Source organism: Microplitis mediator, chromosome 7 (assembly GCF_029852145.1).
Source record: "Microplitis mediator isolate UGA2020A chromosome 7, iyMicMedi2.1, whole genome shotgun sequence".
Classification (NCBI taxonomy): domain Eukaryota; kingdom Metazoa; phylum Arthropoda; class Insecta; order Hymenoptera; family Braconidae; genus Microplitis; species Microplitis mediator.
The window spans coordinates 20,571,176-20,589,758 of record NC_079975.1 but is presented as its reverse complement, the minus strand read 5'-3'; the positions used below and the strand labels follow the sequence as shown (position 1 = coordinate 20,589,758).

The following is an 18,583-nucleotide window of genomic DNA, read 5'->3' as shown; positions in this document are numbered from 1 at the left end:
GATCAAGTTGCTGAAGAAGTCCCAATAAAGGGACGAAACGTCCAATATATGGTCGAAATTAAATTCTAATTTTGCTTTTATTGTCCACCTCCCTGTGAATTTACCATTGTATTGTAAATAATAACTTTGAAACCCATGTGTCATCACAAAAAATTTTAAGCAATTGCAATAATATGAATACATATTATTTTTTGGGGAAACATACATTTAATATTTTTTAAAACCAAACTGAAACATCGTATATGATAATGGTAATTTGACCATAAAAAGAACTATTTATCCGTCAAAACATCGCATTTTTCAGCGTTTTTCGAAAATCAACTAGAAACCAATAAATTTTTAACTTCCCGCTAAGAAAATCGACGATTTTCAAAAAATTGGGAAGTTATTGTTTTCACCCCGATTTGCGAAAATCGAAATTTCATCAGATGTCGACGTTTTGAGGTCCAAGGAAGCTATTCTAACTATTTTCAGAATGATGTCCGAGTGTCTGTATGTATGTGAGTGTGTGTGTGTGTGGATGTGAACGCTCTATAACTTTTTAACAAATGAACCGATTTGAATGGTTGAAGTGGCAATTGAAAGAGCTTGTTGGCCATCAACTTCCCTAAAAATTTTAGATCAGTTGATTCAGTAGACTCGAAAATATTTGCGAATTACGAAAAAAAAAAATTATTTTTTTTTAGTTTTTTATTGATTTCTCAGAAACGAGTTGAACGATCAACTTCAAAATCTAATTAGCTCTAGAACTTAATAAAACGCGTCAATCGCCGCCTTAACCATCTCAATCGGTTAATTTTTTCGAGAGATATCGTTGGAGAAAGAAATGGTGAAAAACGGGTTTTTCCAAATATCGTCGAAACGGCTGAACAGATCGATTCCAAATTCGTATCAGCTCTAGAATTCAAGAAAAAGCGCCGATTGCCACCTCAAACGTCAAAATCGGTTCATTAGTTCAAAAGTTACCCCGAGGCCCTCTTTACTGTGATTTGGCTTGAAAAATTGGAGTGTTGTTAACTCGGGGGATAGTAGAAAATCTAGCAGGGGACGAACAAGCGGATAATTGCGTGTTGGGAACCAGAAAGAGACAAGTGGAGAAGCCTTTTACATAGGGTATGGGGAGAACTTGCGTCCTACCACTAATCAATGCAAGCAGTTGACCAGAGCTGAAGTCTGGTACCATGGGGGATCCATTCCAAGCCCCACTTCGACCAGAGTATCTCTATTTCCTGAGATGGGAGGAGTGTTTGGGTCCAAATGAGGTCGGACTCGTAGTGATTGTTGGTGAGGCACCCACATGCGATGCACGCCTAATGGGTAAGCTAATGTGAGCTTATGTTCATATTTCGCTTTTATAATATATGGTAAAAGTTGATTATATAAATAGGGACCACGCAGCGCGAGTATGCCCAAAAGGGCGAGGAATCGGCCTCCCGTCAAACGGAGGTGGGCCTAACAGCCCTGTTACATTAATTAATCAATTAGTTCAAAAGATATCGGCGCTGAAAAGTTAAAAAAATAACATAGAATGGTATTTTTTCCGGATAAATCAAAATATACACTGTAAAAAATCCGGAGTGAATTGGGAGTGAAATAAAATCCGAATTCACTCCGCATTCACTCCGCCACTCGAAGTTCCGCAGTTTAAAAAAAAAACACTCCGCATGCGGAGTGAATTAGAAGTTTTTTTTTAGCAGAGTGATCTCGGAGAGACGCGGATTTTATTTCACTCCCAATTCACTCCGGTCCGGAGTTTTAATACTTAAATAAATTTATATTAATTTATATGAAACTGCTAAACAATGTGTGTGTGTGTGTGTGTGTGTGTGTGTGTGTGCGAGTGTATGTTTGCGTGCATGTGTGTGTGCAGGTGTTTGTGTGCGTGTGTGCAAATGTGTGCGTGTGTGCAAATTTGTACGTGTGTGCAAATGTGCTCGTGTGTACAAATGTGTACGTGTGTGTAAATGTGTGCATGCGTGTGTGTGCGAGTGCGCGTGTGTGCCTAAATATGTATGTGTGTATGTGTGTGCATATCAGCTGATCAATAATGTAATATGCGAATTTTTACTTCGATTTTATTATGTGGAGTTATATTTTATTAATAATATTTTCAAAACTCTGCTCCGGAGTGAATTTCACTCCGGAGGGATTAAATGAATAAAAAATTATCTACTCCGCGAAAACTCCCCTGTGGAGTGAATTTCACTCCGAGGGGAGTGAATAATTAAAAATTCATTCACTCCGCATTCACTTCGCGAATTTTTTTACAGTGTAATGTACTAAAATGTATCTGAAATCATACAAACTCTTCCTCTTTATAGTCTCTTTCGATCATCATATAATCTCATTTAACTTGTTCTTTAGTGTAAATCATGTTATCAGCAAAAAATTGAGAAAACTCAGTTTTTAATGTTTTTCTCGGATATTTCATGTATTATTGCTCTGACCTAAGTCAAAACTCACTCAAATCTTGATTTTGTTCACTGACATTGATTTCTGCCTCGATACATTTATTTCATTGAACATAATCGAGAATAAAAATTTTAAAACCGCTTCTTCATTAATAATTTTCTATTCTTAACTTGTCAAACTTTAGCAAAAAACGTAACTTGGTAGAGCTTGAAAAGCTCATGAACAAATAATCCCAGGTAATAAACAGTGTTTTCGAGCTCAAAGAGCTCGAAAATATATTCACAGTAATGTTTTCAAGCTCCTTGAGCTCAAGGAGCTTGAAAACAGCGGGAAGTTTTGGGGCTGGCCCGCAGGGTCAACCGACGCCCATATTTTTTTTTTTTTCAATTTTTTATTTCAGTGGTGAAGAAAACAAAAACTTGTTTATTTTTTTTACATCAAATTATCAGAATGTTCAAGGATTAAGAAAAACAAAAATTTTCCGACAAATTAACACTAAGAATTTGGAGTGCAGTTGCCATAACATAAATATTTAATGTTTATTGCATAAAGATAAAATAATTATTGCGAATAATTATACGAAAATTTATTTTATTTATTTAACGATAGCGGACATATAAATACCAGATAATTTTTAAAACAGCTAACAGTATTCTTGAATTATAAACTTTAACGTTTCTTCTAAAGCTGAATATTATTAACGTAAGTACATAAGTAATATAATGATTATTTTTAAAAAATAGATATTGTTCGGTAGACATTTTTAATTCAAGGATTCGCGCTACGCTTGTTAATGGCATGTCTCGGATTATGACGCATTCTTAACGGAAACGAGTATGTACGTTTTTTTACCACGAAAAAAAATTATTGTGACCAACACGATACGATTTTTTTACTGCAACGACACTTGTTCAAATATTTGAAGGTTAGTCTCCTATCAAAAAAAATCCATCAAGGAAATCATGAGTTACTTGATTCCCATATGGGACATTCACATAGGAAACTGTGAATATCTAGATTCCCACGTAGAAACTACACATATGAAACTGCGGACACCTGGATTCCCCTATAAGAACTTGGATATAAGGATTTTTTTATGGGAAATTTATGTAGGAATCTGGATTTCTGTACAAGTGATTTATATTGAACCCGGGGTATCTGGAGTTCAATGTCTATCGTTTATTGATACGCATATGTGAATAGAACAGATTAATATTCCCATATAGGAAACCATATGGATATGCCATGTGAGATTGTGTGGTCAGATCATGAATAAAAATTTACCCCTCTCAGCATTACGCTCCATGCTATTTCATCGCGGGAAAGGGAAATTTTTACCCACGATCTGGACACACTAGTGGGAACCCACATAAGAATCTAGGCTGGATTTCCATATGGATTTTTTGATAGGATCAGGTTAGCAATACGTACAGTGGCGACATCGATTATAACATATTGTGAATAGGACTAGAATGGATTGCTACAATAGCTTTCGTGATTGTTACTAGATCTATGGCGTGTCAAAAAATTTCCAAAAAAGTTTGACATGTAGAACTTCTAAGTTTGAGGCAGATTAGAACTTCATGTTTAATTTTTTGTAGATTTAGGATTTTAATAGTGAACCATATGGTGAATTTGAAATTTCATGTGATCGAATTTTGAGTCAAATAACAAAGTTTTGAACACATATTCACTATATATTTCCATTTCAATATAGAGATTTTTTAACAGTTTCTGAACGAGGAAAAATTAAGCATACATACGTTTTGAAATTTTTTTTCGAAAACGTTCTCATCAGATTCAAAATTCGTCAACGTAAAATTCCAAATCTACCAAATTTGTTACTATCCCGGCTAGAATTTTTCATAAGGGCCTGTCGAAGTCCTTATCGGGTTAACCTTATTTCAAATAAGGTCCCGATCAGGGTATCCTGACAAGGATCCTGATATGGATGTAACGATTAAGACCCATGAGGTCCTTATCGGGATTGCCTTATCAGGACCTTACTAGGATATCCTTATCAAATCCTTATCAGGATTGCCTTATTAGTAATTATTTAAAAAAAAATATTAAATTGCAAAAAAAAAATTAGAGAATTTTAATTCGATCGAGAATGTTATCTATTGTATTAAGAGCATTAATTAGAGGAAGTAAACATATTTTTTATTGATGAAAAAATCCCGATGACTGCTGGGCTCGAACCTGCGTCCTTCCGATTTAAAGTCCTCGATGCTATCCACTGCGCTGACATACACATGTGATCTTGAAAGTGTAAATATAATATTCATTGTGATGTCAAAGAATAACTGATGAAGAAGTTAAAAATCTGTGCTGCAATGATTGACGTGATTTTTATATAATATTCTTTGGTACTTTGTTTAATGTTTAGCCTGTAAATGAAATATTTAAAGTGATGGGATAACTTCTTTTTGAATAATGATATCCTGATAAGGTCCTGATCAGGAAGTCATCAGGTCGACCCGATGGCAAATAACTTTTTTTTGAATAGGGATATCCTGATGAGGTCCTGACAAGGAACTTGTCAGGTTTGCCCTAATAAGGCAAACCTTATATTAACCTGATAAGGTCCTTATGGTACTTCAGGCAAATTAGGAAGAAATTCTAGTCGGGATAAAAACCCTACAATTTAGAAAAAAGTTATGCTTGGTCTCAAATTTACAAGTTCTACGCATCGAATTTTTTTTTAATTTTTTTGGAACGAATTTTTTTTATACTGGATGTAGATGGCTCCCATCACGATCTATTAGATGCTTCCAAACATAAAAATTTTTTTCCCTATACCAGAGGAATTACGATAATAATCGTTGAAAATGCGTCATAACTTGGGACTTGGGTCGCTATGATTCAATCATATTGCAGATCCTTATTTTAAACATTTGTATCAAACAATTTTTTATAACGACTGTCTTTGAAGTTCAATTGAGAGAAGTTTGATCATTACAATAACAAATATGACAATCCTTCTGTAAAAAAATATATATGAATATCTTCAATAATCTATTTATGTTATTTTTTACTCCAATATCACATTTCTGTTTTTTTTCTGCTAAAATTTAAATGATAATTTCATAACATAAATTTTTTAAATCGTAATCAATAATTAGTACAGTGACAAGTAAAACAGCTGATTATTAATGCAGTTCTATACTTTGTGTGTCGGTAAGTTATCGACAGAAAGATTTTTCACTCACGCCCGTAGCGCCACCCGACACTTGAAAATTAAACTTTAAAGGCGGGAGTTATAAAAAATAATTTCTTGTTACTTATAATGAATTTTTTTTTCTATTTATAAATTCAGGAAAATGAGCCTGATCCATTGTGTAGCTGTATATCTGATAGCTGTTATGCTGTCTTGCGTAATGGTCAATAATGCTCAAGTCGCTCAGAGTGCTGAGGCTAATGTCGCTTCCAATTTGACCCAAGCGGCTGATAACGGTACCAATACAGCAAATCAAACTACTAACGTCAGCCAAAACCTGACCAATTCTCAAATGGCTGCTGTACCAACTACTGCAAGTGCTCCTAGTGGGACCGAACCCTCGTTGAACAGTAGCAATCCTACGGCTACAATGATGTAAGTAATTTTCTAAATAATTTTTAATGCTACAGGAAAATGAATTATTGGTAGCAGCTACTGGTTATTTTTTCGTAGCAGCTCACAAAATAATCTGTGACTGCTACCGATTTTTGTAGCTGATACCGATCATTCTTTTTTATGTAAAAATTAAAACTCAAATTATTATATTTACTATTTATCAAGGCCCACTGTCAGTCCTATGAATAAAATGCTGTAAGTAATTTTCTAAATCATTTTTAATGTTACAGGAAAATGAATTATTGGTAGCAGCCACTAGTTACTTTTTGGTAGCGGCTCACAAAATAATCTGTGGGCCACTACCGATTTTTGTGGCTGATACCGATCATTCTTTTTTATGTAAAAATTAAAACTCAAATTATTATATTTACTATTTATTAAATTGCAGTGAGAACCCTATGTCTGCTATGACGTAAGTAATTTTCTAAATCATTTTTAATGCTACAGGAAAAGAAATATTAGTAGCAGCTACTGGTTACTTTTTGGTAGCAGCTCACAAAATAATCTGTGGGCTGCTACCGATTTTTTTAGCTAATACCGATTATTCTTTTTCATGTAAATATTAAAACTAAAATTATTATATTTACTATTTATCAAATTGCAGTGGGAACCCTATGCTTGGTATGGCGTAAGTAATTTTCTAAATCACTTTTAATGCTACAGGAAAAAAAATATTAGTAGCAGCCACTGGTTACTTTTTGGTAGCAGCTCACAAAATAATCTGTGGGCTACTACCGATTTTTGTGGCTGATACCAATTATTCTTTTTCATGTAAATATTCAAACTACAATTATTATATTTACTATTTATCAATTTGCAGTATGAATACTATGTCTAATATGGTGTAAGTAATTTTCTAAATAATTTTTAATGCTACAGGAAAATGAAAAATTGGTAGCAGCTACCGGTTCTTTTTGGTAGCAGCTCACAAAATAATCTGTGGGCTACTACCGATTTTTGTGGCTGATACCGATTATTCTTTTCCATGTAAATATTCAAACTAAAATTATAATATTTACTATTTATCAAATTGCAGTATGAAACCTGTGTGTGATATAATGTAAGTAATTTTCTAGATCATTTTTAATGCTTCAGGAAAACGAAATATTGATAGCAGCTACCGGTTCTTTTTCGGTAGCAGCTACCAGAATAATCTGTAGCTGCTACCGATTTTTGTAGTTGATACCGATAACTCCTTTCCAAGTATAAATTAAAACTCAAGTTAATATATTTACTATTTAATGTTAATTTTTTCAGGGGCTCAATGAAAGAAATGATGGGCGTAAGTATTGTCTTTATATGAATTGCGCTTTTTCAGTAAAATTGTCAAAGATAATTGTAAATTTATTATACTTTTTATGTTATAGACCATGTTATAGACCATGGGCATATGAATTCCAATGAACACGGCGATAAAAACTATATGACAAATCGTAGTGATTAATCTTATTCAAAAGATTAATACATTATTTCATATTACTATTGTTTATGAATTGATTCAAGTAGTTTATATATTATACTGTGAAAAATGATTCTCACGAATAAACAACTTTAAATAATTAGTAAATTTTTTATTTAATGTAAGACCCATATTTTTAGAATTTGAATAATATCGAAAATTTAGAAAACGGGATATTTTTTGTAGCGAGTGATAACGTAATTTTTTTAAATTAAATAATTATGTTTATTATTTTAATTGAATAATATATTTATCATTTCTCTGAAAGAAAAAAAAATGGCTTGCAATTGTTTGCAAAAACACAGTGAAAGCAAGATAAATTTTGAAATAATTACCATACGGTTTTGTAAACAACTTATGAAAATTGTTAATCGAAAAATTTCACGGAGAAGATTAAAATGGGTAATTTTTTTTATGTTCCACAGTACTATTTCTTTTGTTCAAACAGGAACTTTTACTATGCCAACATAGGAAAACTTGTTGTATTAACAAAGTGAAATTTCCTACGTAACGTAGGCATATTGGCCTATGTTGACACAGTAGAAATTCTTGAGTTAGCAACTGAAATATTACTATGTGCTCATTAATAACAATTTCATTTTATATACGAAGGTGTAGTTCTTATGTTAACACAGCAAATTTTCCTATGTTAGTATAGTAAAAATTTCTATGTGAACGTAAGTAGAAACTTCATTTCATAGGCGAAGGTATACTTCACAGGTTTACACAGCAAATTTTCCTATGTTAGCATAGTAGAAATTCCTATGTGAACATAAGTAGAAACTTCATTTCATAGACAAAGGTATACTTCACATGTTAACACATTGAATTTTCCTATGTTAGTATAGTAAAAATTTCTATGTGAACGTAAGTAGAAACTTCATTTCATAGACAAAGATATACGTCACAGGTTTACACAGCAAATTTTCCTATGTTAGCATAGTAAAAATTTCTATGTGAACGTAAGTAGAAACTTCATTTCATAGACGAAGGTATACTTCACAGGTTGACACAGCAAATTTTCCTATGTTAGCATAGTAAAAATTTTTATGTGAACATAAGTAGAAACTTCATTTCATAGACGAAGGTATACTTCACAGGTTGACACAGCAAATTTTCCTATGTTAGTATAGTAAAAATTTCTATGTGAACATAAGTAGAAACTTCATTTCATAGACAAAGGTATACTTCACAGGTTGACACAGCAAATTTTCCTATGTTAGTATAGTAAAAATTTCTATGTGAACATAAGTAGAAACTTCATTTCATAGACAAAGGTATACTTCACAGGTTGACACAGCAAATTTTCCTATGTTAGTATAGTAAAAATTTCTATGTGAACATAAGTAGAAACTTCATTTCATAGACAAAGGTATACTTCACATGATAACACATAGAAGTTTCCTATGTTAGTATAGTAAAAATTTCTATGTGAACGTAAATAGAAACTTTATTTCATAGACGAAGGTATACTTCACTTGTTAACACAGCAAATTTTCCTATGTCCGCATAGTGAAAATTTCTTTGTAAGCAACCGAAATATTACTATGTGAACAAAGGAAATATAACGATGTTAAAACATTGTGTGAAATTTTATTTTATGTACATAGGTATAATTTCTAGCCTGGCTTAGTAAAAATTACTGACGTAGGTATTTTTCCAATGTTACCATAGGAGTTATTTCTATTTATGCTAACAAAGTAAAAATTTCTATGTAACATAGAAAATTTTCCTATCTTACACAGGAGTTATTACTATGTAACATAGAAATAATTCCTATGTCAATTTACATGTTAAAGATTTGTTAACATAGTAAAATTTCCTATGCTATTAGAAAAATTCTTATTTTTTTTTTCTCTATGTAGTTTTGTTATAATAATAGTATCATAACAGCAAGTAATAATAAGTTCACATTACCTGCATTAAAACTAAAAGTTTCATTGCCTGTTCAATAGGCTGAAATAAGTCTATATCAAACCATTGAAGGCCTAAAACCAGTTTTTTTCTAGGGTAAAAAGTACGTAATTTCTGACCGCTTGATTAGTTTTCACCACATCTGCGCAGAAATATTTGGAATTTGCTGTTTAAAAAACACCTTACGAAAGCTATTTTACCATAACTTTCCAGAAACTCTAAATTCTGTTTTGCTACGCGATAAATAGTATATTACATACCTAGGGATCAAAATAGGACGTCAAAACACGCGTGTTTGCCAGCTTTCAACCAACTTAATTTTCCACATATTTGACAAACCAAAATTTCGAGAAATCAATTCCATTTAAATTCACAGACCCAAAACTTTGATACCTATTTTAAAATGATCAAAAATTACGATTCGCACTTGTAAATGTGAATGAACTCCATTTATTTTTTATTTACTGTTGATGTGTAAGAAGAGGAAAAAAAGTTTTTCCTCATTGAAATATTAGATTATTGAACGACTTGTAAAACAAAGGAATTCTTTTATCACCTTATCATGAAATATTTGCGTAGTTGTAATAACACTAATGTTCATTGTTTCCTAAGATCGCATGAAAAAAAAATACTTTTGAAACAAAGACTTATGTTATTCATATATATTTGAGAAAATAGGTAAAAGTATAAATACCGTTCTCTTTTCTGGACAATTCATAACGATCCTGAATCGACAAGCTAATTGTTCTGTTCAAAAACGAATACTACTACTGTAAGTAATAGTTTTTTTGAATTAGATATTTTTTGTGAACTTATAACTAATTACTTTTTCAATTGTCAATCAAGAAAACCAAAAGCAAGATGCGTTTCGCAATAGTACTTTTCATGGCTGTTATGGTTGTCTATGCATCAGCCAATGTCTGCTCTCATGATTGCGGAGGACACAAAGGTGGCAACACTGTACTTGCGACTAGTGTTAATAATGACGTTACCAACATTGTAGGAAATAAAGGATGCGACGGTGACAAAATAGTCGCGACCGGTATTGCCAATAAAGTTACTAACGTCGTAGGAAGTACCGGTGGACACAAAAAAGGCTGCAACACCTGCGTAAGTTACTTTTTCTAAAACATCTTCTACACTGGTAATGCGACGGATATTTAATAATAAATTAAACCGTATTCTTGGTCGATTGGTCAGTAAATTGATCTTCGAACTTCGGGTACTGGGCAGTCGTGGGTTCGAGTCCTTACGGTTGCTGAATTAGTTTTTTAACAATTTCTGGGTTTCTGTCAGTAGTGATACGCTTTAATAATTGCGAAAAAATAACTAACGACAAAATTACGGCGAGAAAATTAATTTTATTACATTGTACACAATAAATTGTCTGGAAAATTGTTTCAAAAAGAGCTAGATATTACTATTTCAAAAATACTAATTTGAATCGCTTCACTATTTAACACACAATTTTTGAACTATTTGAAGTCCCGCGTTTTTTTTAACGGTTATTTTGTCGCGGTTATTTTGATCGTTGGTCAAATTCTATGGAACCCTGATCGTTGCCCAAAAATAAAGAGAAGATTAACTATGAAATATCGAAAATTATATTTAATAAATTTTTTTTTTTTTTACAGTAATTAATTAATCATGATATCCTGATTAATCGAAGATGATGAGAACATCACAGAAAAATCATCCAGTTTAATTTTTTGGAGAAGTTAATCCACCAATTTTCAATAACTATCGTTCAGAATTTTATTTCAAAATGTCAAATTATTTTTATGTAAAATGTGCTAAATAAAATAAACTTCTCAGATTAAAAAATTGTTATTTTATTTATAGCATAAAATAACTTTATGATACAGACAATCAGAGCTGCAAAACTTATAAAACCAATAAATTATGAACAATTCATTAAATTTGAAATCATATATACTGGAAAAATTGTCTTTTAAATATAAAAACAAACCAAAGATATATGAGTATTTTTACGACTGCGAGTAAGCAAACGTGTTTGTTATTTTCAAAGATTTAAAAAAGGGTCTACCCTACGGGAAAAACCCAAAACTTTCGACTGTTTTCGAACCCAGGGAGTTAAATCTAGATTATCTGTGGAATTCGTATAAAATTTCTTAGACAGTAATCGAAAACTTGGATTTCAAAACAATTTCTTAAAGAAAGAGACTATGGGAAAAAAATTTAGTATGTAAGATATCAAAATCCCATTGTAAAATGTATATGTATACTAGAGTGAGCCAAAAAAACCAACCTATCGAATTTACGTCTTAAAAAGGACCTATATATCGAGAAAAAAACTCTCCCATTGGGCAAAACTTTTAGCTCAATTTTAAAAAGTGTCGGTAGCCATTTGAAATTTCCCATTTAAATAACAGGCAAAAAATTTTTTTTTGATTAAAAATATTATAACTTTTGAACCATGTGAGATAAAAATTCGGCTCAAGAATATTCTTGTAGGGCACTAAATTTCTTAAAAGAAAGTCCTGGGAGTCGAATTTGTAAACTTGATATTTCGTATACTAACAGGCTATCAAAGTCTAGAGTAAACAGAATCATACAAATTTAAGGCTTTATTTGGATTTTCCAAATACTTTTCTTTTATTGTGATCGATAACAAAATATTATTTGTAACAACGTGGATATTGTTAGTGATTACATTGCACTACATGTAGAACAAATTATCTCGTAGTATTGACATTTTTAATAATAAAGCCTCAAATTTGTATGATTCTGTTTACTCTTGACTTTGATAGCCTGTTAGTATACGAAATATCAAGTTTACAAATTCGACTCTCAGGACTTTTTTTAAAGAAATTTAATGCCATACAAGAATATTCTAGAGCCGACTTTTTATCTCACACAGTTCAGAAATTATAATATTTTTAATCAAAAAACATTTGTTTGCATGTTATTTAAATGGGAAATTTCAAATGGCTACCGACACCTTTTAAAATTGAGCTAAAAATTTTGCCCAATGGGAGAATTTTTTTCTCAATACATACACGGAAAAAAATTAACTTTAAAAATTAGTGTTTGAAATTATAACTTGGAACCCGGGTATCAATACGGGGAATTTTCACATTCTAAATAATAAATTTTATCATACGTGTCGTCAATTTTCTAAGTATCAGTTACGATTATTAAAGTTCAAATAGTAATTTTTCTTGCATAGACAATAAATTTTCATACTTATCCTGTAATTATTCACGTTTTTTAATCATAAATAAAAAAATTACTATTTAGAATGATAGTATTTACTGATCACTTTATCATTTTTTTACTTGTCGTTCTTAATTTATATAGTTCATTTTTTTCCGTGTAGGTCCTTTTTAAGACATAAATTCGATAGGTTGGTTTTTTTGGCTCACCCTAATGTATACATAAGAAATCCATCAAAAAAGCGGTATAATTAAAATTTTCCGGGTAAGTTTTACAGTGACCTGATTAATCTCTGTGACAATAGGCAAGAAATGTTATTTTTCGTATGCTATTAATTGGTTCAAAAGTATTTTGGGAATCTAATCGAGTAATCAAAAAGTAGTAGGGGAGGGTGGGGCAGAGCCCCCCTGAAATTTTGATCAAAAAAAAAATTTTTTTTTTTTCGCCAAATTACTATAAATCCGATATGTTTGCGCATTTTTACCCCTACGCATGACATTTGGGGCAAAATGGACAAGCCCAAAATTTTGAAAAAGTGATTTTTTCATATTTTTATCGTCAAATTAAAAAAAAATTATTATAATTCCACATTTCTAGCCCTACGCATAACACCTGGGGCAAAATGGACCAGCCGAAACTTCCGAAAAAATTATTTTTTCATTTTTTTCGGCCGTTTCTCTATGTAAGAGGCAAATTTGGTCACTAAAAATTTATAAAAATTAAATTTTTTTTTTTAGTTGATAAATTTTTGAAATAAAGTAAAATTATAGAATTGATTTTTTTTTTATTAAATAACAATTAGTAATTAAGGTAATCGAGAGTGAATGATTTTTGACGCTTTAAAAAATTTTTTTCGAGTAATATAAAACCAAAAATAGTTGTCAAGAGAAAGAAATACATTCTTAATGATGAAAACAATTTAAAAAAAAAAAAAAAACGAAAAAAAAAAAATTTTTTTTCAGAATTTTGGCAAAACGTCCATAACTTTGTTCGAAATAGGACAAAAGTAAAGTGATCTTATGGTTGAAAGCCACAAAAAATAATAATTGGCTTAGGGGGGCCGCTCTGCCCCACCCTCCCCTACAGCAAAATCCTATGACAATTTGAACATATGGACAAATAAAATGGTTAGATGCTTGAAAAATTTCCTAAAAAATCACATTATTTGTATTATTTTTGATGACGAAAATCACAGATTTGATTTAAATCGTTATCATTGACACTTATCGTTAAAAAAACATTAAGAAATATCAATAAACCAGCATGTCTGGTAAAATTGTTGATTTACGTGAGTCAATGATGTCTACGTCATTAATGTTTTTTAATATGATTATTAAAAATTTCATCATTGAAAAAGTTATATATATATATATAAAAACACTGTCAAAATTGCATATAAAATATTCCAATGGTTATGAAAAACCTAAATATTTGTAACATTGAAACTCACCCAATACAAAGAAAAGATAATGAAAGCATTGGGTGATTATGAAAGTCTGTAGATACAGTTGCATTAACATAAATGTTTATCGTGTTTAAAAAAATAATTTTGACATAAAAATGTTAACAACTTATGTTTATTTAAGGAAAGCCGAAAATCTGCGGTGACCTCTTTTAAATAAATGATTGCACTACCAAGGACCCACAATCAGAAAACTAATAAATAATATTTACAGAAATTTAGTATTATTGGCAAAAGCAACAATTAAGGCTATTGAGAAGTTTATATTTTTAGTATCATACTCTCTAAAAATGAATTCGTGAAAATCACGTGACGATCACTATTTGGCAATCAATGGTCACTTATTGCTAGTAAAAAGTACACCACTGTTTGAATTAGTGACATACTATTGACTAGTAAACAGTGAATAGTCACTATTTTAAATTTAAGAAAGTATTGAAACTCACTAAATGTAAATTAGTAGAACAATTGAGCAATTTAAATTTCTTAAGAGGAAGTTATATTACCCGACATTTGTTATTGTGTGCAATAACATTTGAGGTGTGCCTCAAGCGCGAATGCGCAGAGTGTTTTATTGGCGCTAGATTTTTTTCGGATACCTCATTCACTTTCTATCATCTCTACACAGAAAAAAATAATCGATACCAGCTACCGACTATTTTTCGGTAGCCGATACCGATTATTTCGGTAGCAGATACCGATAATTTCGGTAGCGGCTACCGAAAAATAATCGGTAGCTGCTACCGATTGTTTTTTTCCGTGTACACTTTTTAAAGTATATTAAAATAAGTTGAAACGTATATCATCATATAGAGAATTTTTTAAGGGATAATTATAAAATGCAACATAAAGTTGATTCCTCAATATGTCATTTTGAAAATAAGTAATATATATAATTTTTTAATCATGGTAAGCTCTGAATAAAACGACTGACAGACCTAATTTGTTTTTTATTCTCTAGCGGACCGAATTTACCGTAAATTTACCACATTTCCAGTAAATATACCGCGAAAATTCGGCGGAGTCACCGTACTTTTATGGTAAAGTGCGGTAATCTCGCCACAATCTACCGTAAATTACGATAAATTACGGTGGGTTACCAAATTACCGTATTTTACGGCGGATCACCATACTTATACGACAATTCCGCCATAAATTGCGGTAAAAATATCGTAAATTACGGTAGATCCACCGTAACTTACGGTAAATCGGTATTTTACGTCAGATTACCGTAATATACCGTAATCCACCGTAAATTGAGTCCGTTAGGGAATGAGCGTTGGTTTACTACAAGGACCCTTTCTTTAATTACCATCCAACTCTTTTTAGTTTAATTGTAATTAATGAACTACATTACATTATGAATAAATTTTTAATTTACGATCAATTTAGCTGCCATTTTTGTTTTACTATTGTTATTATATTTTTCTTTTTTCTCTCCACCAACTACTGGCAGCACCAGCGTAACAAGCAGGGTAGAAAAAAAGAGCGACATCTAAGACAAAACGGCGGGATATTTGAAAAAAAATTAATACTATAAAATAAAATAAAAGTAATGAATGTAATGATTAAAATTAAAAATGGCGATTCACGAGTGCACTTTTGGACATCCCAAAATTTTTTCATCTTTTTATGGCTGGGTCATGATGATACCGAGTACTCATTCCGTGACAAAAAAAAGTTTGATTATTGAAAAATACGCACGATTGAAATTTTTTTTTGGAGGCTTTGTTTACTCTTACTTCTTTTTCCGCCAATTTCGAAATTATTCTTCCATTTGTTGTAAACAAGATAATTTACTTATACACTATCCAGGTCAAATCTCTTTCGATAATTTATTAGATCTCCTTGGAAAAATATTTCGAAATAATCAACTCTTCAAATCTTTCTGAGACCAATAACACTTTTTTTTTTAATTCAGGGATTTATTCATCTCAAAAATCAAGTCAGTTTTTTCTGGATTTTCTTTGAAAAGCCTCGAGTGACTAGAAAATTTTCTAATCATTTAATTTTTGAATTATTTGATTCGAACACGATTCACACACCCCTAGAAAATATTTTTAATATTTGGTTTGAAAGTATAGTTAACTTTAAGTAGAAAAATGAACAATTCAACCGGTATTACCGCATAAAATTGTAAACTATTTTTAGAAAAACTTCAAAGCCAACATTATTTACCGATATTATTAACTAATTTTCCTTGTCCAAATAAATTTTTAGTAGAGGACATTAAATTTTAAATTTATTGAATCAAAGCCATCATAAAATTTCTAATTGAATCCTATAAAAATTTAATAACAGGGATCAGTACTCACACTCCCATATTCTGACGTTTTATTAAAAACAATAAAAATACAATCGATTTAATTGCGGAATGTGGAAAAATTAAAATAAATTATGTCAAGATTGAACTCAAACCAACTCAGATTGTTTAGAATTATTATTTTTTCGGGTGGAAAAAATTTTATGTAAACATTTATTGTATTTATTGATACTTCTGTAAAAATATACATATTTATTTTATCAAGATATTTAAAAATTTTGTTAACAAAGTTGCACCTCCATGAATGTTTTTTTTACCAAAATAAATTTTATAATTAATAATTTTTCGCAACCAAGTTAAGCAACTTGTATTTATTCATGGAGATAAGGATTAATATATATACCCGTGAGTTTTACTGGCAAATCACACCGATTCTCAGTTGGAAAATTGATTGTTTATTTCTGAGCTTAATATTATCACTGTAAGTAATAATTATTTACAAAAAAAAATTTCTTTTCTCGCCTCCGGGCGGAAAGCGTCATCTTTCGTTCCACTGTGCAAAACGAAGTTGCCGCATTCCGCCTCTGTCGAGGAGAAATAGTATATTACACTCCTCGGAAAGTAAATAAGAAAACCTCAGATCACATGTTTATTGACCTCGACTTCGCCTCGGCCAACAATTACATGTGATCTGAGACATTTCTTACTTCACTTCCCTAGGTGCGTAATATACTATTAAAACTTATAATTAATTCATATTTTAATTGTTATTTAGGAAAAACATAAACAAAATGCGCTTTACAATTATTTGTCTGGTGGCTTCTATGGTTGTCTGTATATCAATCGAAGCGGCGAATCAAGGTATAAATACAAAAGGTACGAATGACAATAAGATAAATAACACGAATAGAGCCGATCAAACTACCAATCAGATGGCGAACTTGACAGCAAGTAATGTGGATACTAAAGGTCCCGCGATAAATAGGATGTCTGTGACTCAAAATTCGGATACGGGAACAGAAATGAAGCCCACGGTGAGCGCAAAAGGTACAAACACTGGACGCGCAGCTCAGAATGCATCTTAATGATTTCTGAGGGAATGATTAAGTTCTCACTGCTTTCGTAAGAAATTTTTTATATTATCTTTTATTCTATAACACTGTAATAAATATTATATAATTTATTTTATTTTTTATTTATAGGATAATTGCAAAGCTATCCCGGAAATCCGACGAATTCAAACTTATTTAAAGGAATCTGTAGTATGAATATCTCAAATAATATTATATTATCTTATTTTCAAAATTATTGAGTGATCAATATGTGTAACTTCATTTATTAACCCTCCGACCATCGCGCGGTCTCGCCACTGTTTGTTCGTCGCGCCGTGGCGTTCGGATGCCATGTATTTAATATTGCGGTGTTGCCAAGTATCATAATTATGATTTTAAAAAATTAAAACCACACAAGCTTATACGACCAAAATTTTTTTTATTTTTTAATAAAATCCAAATTTTGTATTAAATAAAAACATTAAAGAAAGAGATGAATCAAATGAGCTGAAAATGAGTCGCTGGTGGTGACTGGCAACACTGCGCAGAAAATCCGAACAAATTCAACTCCCGAGTTTACTCGCGTCAGCGGCACATCGCCGCGTTTCTCAGGTTTTCTAACGAAAAAATTTTTTTTATTTAATATTTAATATATCGAAAAAATAATTATCCTTCATTCAGTAGATGCTAAAAAGCACAGTAGAAGAACTCATAAAATTTCAAAAGACTAGGGAATTTTTTTTTTTTGACGAACGAAGGGTTAAATAAAATACTTTATGAAAAAATATAAGTTGTTTGTTGTAACCAAATTAGTTTATTAACAATCACATAACATAACATTATTTATTAATATTAACTACCTATAAAATAAGCTCCGCAATCTTAACATAAGTTGGTCCAAAAAAAAACTTGCCACTAATATGTTTGCTGAAATATTTGAAAACTAGTCACATTGCAATTGACAAAAAGTTGGCGTAGTTATAACGCGCACGTCAATTAATTGCACTTCCCATACAGGAGCTGCCAGAGTTGAACAACGGCCCCTACTTGGCCCAGCACTGGGGAACCTAGCTTTGGCACATCTATATTGGCCCAGACTTGGGCCAAGACTGGGTAACCTAGCCTTGGCCGTCCAATGGCAAGCCAGGCTTGGGCCAGGACTGGGTAATCTAGCCTTGGCCGTTACAATGATTACCCGGGCTTGGGCCAAGGTAGGATTACCCAAGTT

The 18,583-nt window shown here is 31.5% G+C and overlaps 1 protein-coding gene and 1 long non-coding RNA gene across 2 annotated transcripts; both read left to right on the top strand.

Moving 5' to 3' along the window:
* The first annotated feature begins 2,974 nt into the window (after nucleotides 1–2,974).
* LOC130672062 (uncharacterized) lies at nucleotides 2,975–7,595 on the top strand. Its single transcript, XM_057476285.1, has 9 exons — nucleotides 2,975–3,114; nucleotides 5,732–6,007; nucleotides 6,194–6,223; nucleotides 6,417–6,440; nucleotides 6,633–6,656; nucleotides 6,849–6,872; nucleotides 7,065–7,088; nucleotides 7,286–7,310; nucleotides 7,396–7,595. The coding sequence occupies exons 2-9, from the start codon at nucleotides 5,736–5,738 to the stop codon at nucleotides 7,405–7,407; spliced, it is 435 nt and encodes a 144-aa protein (XP_057332268.1). The 5' UTR covers nucleotides 2,975–3,114; nucleotides 5,732–5,735; the 3' UTR covers nucleotides 7,408–7,595.
* A 9,038-nt stretch (nucleotides 7,596–16,633) lies between these two features.
* Nucleotides 16,634–17,611, top strand: LOC130671255 (uncharacterized). The gene is made up of 3 exons (XR_008990490.1): nucleotides 16,634–16,784; nucleotides 17,079–17,425; nucleotides 17,506–17,611. It is a non-coding gene; the product is annotated as an uncharacterized LOC130671255 (long non-coding RNA).
* Nucleotides 17,612–18,583: the final 972 nt, after the last annotated feature.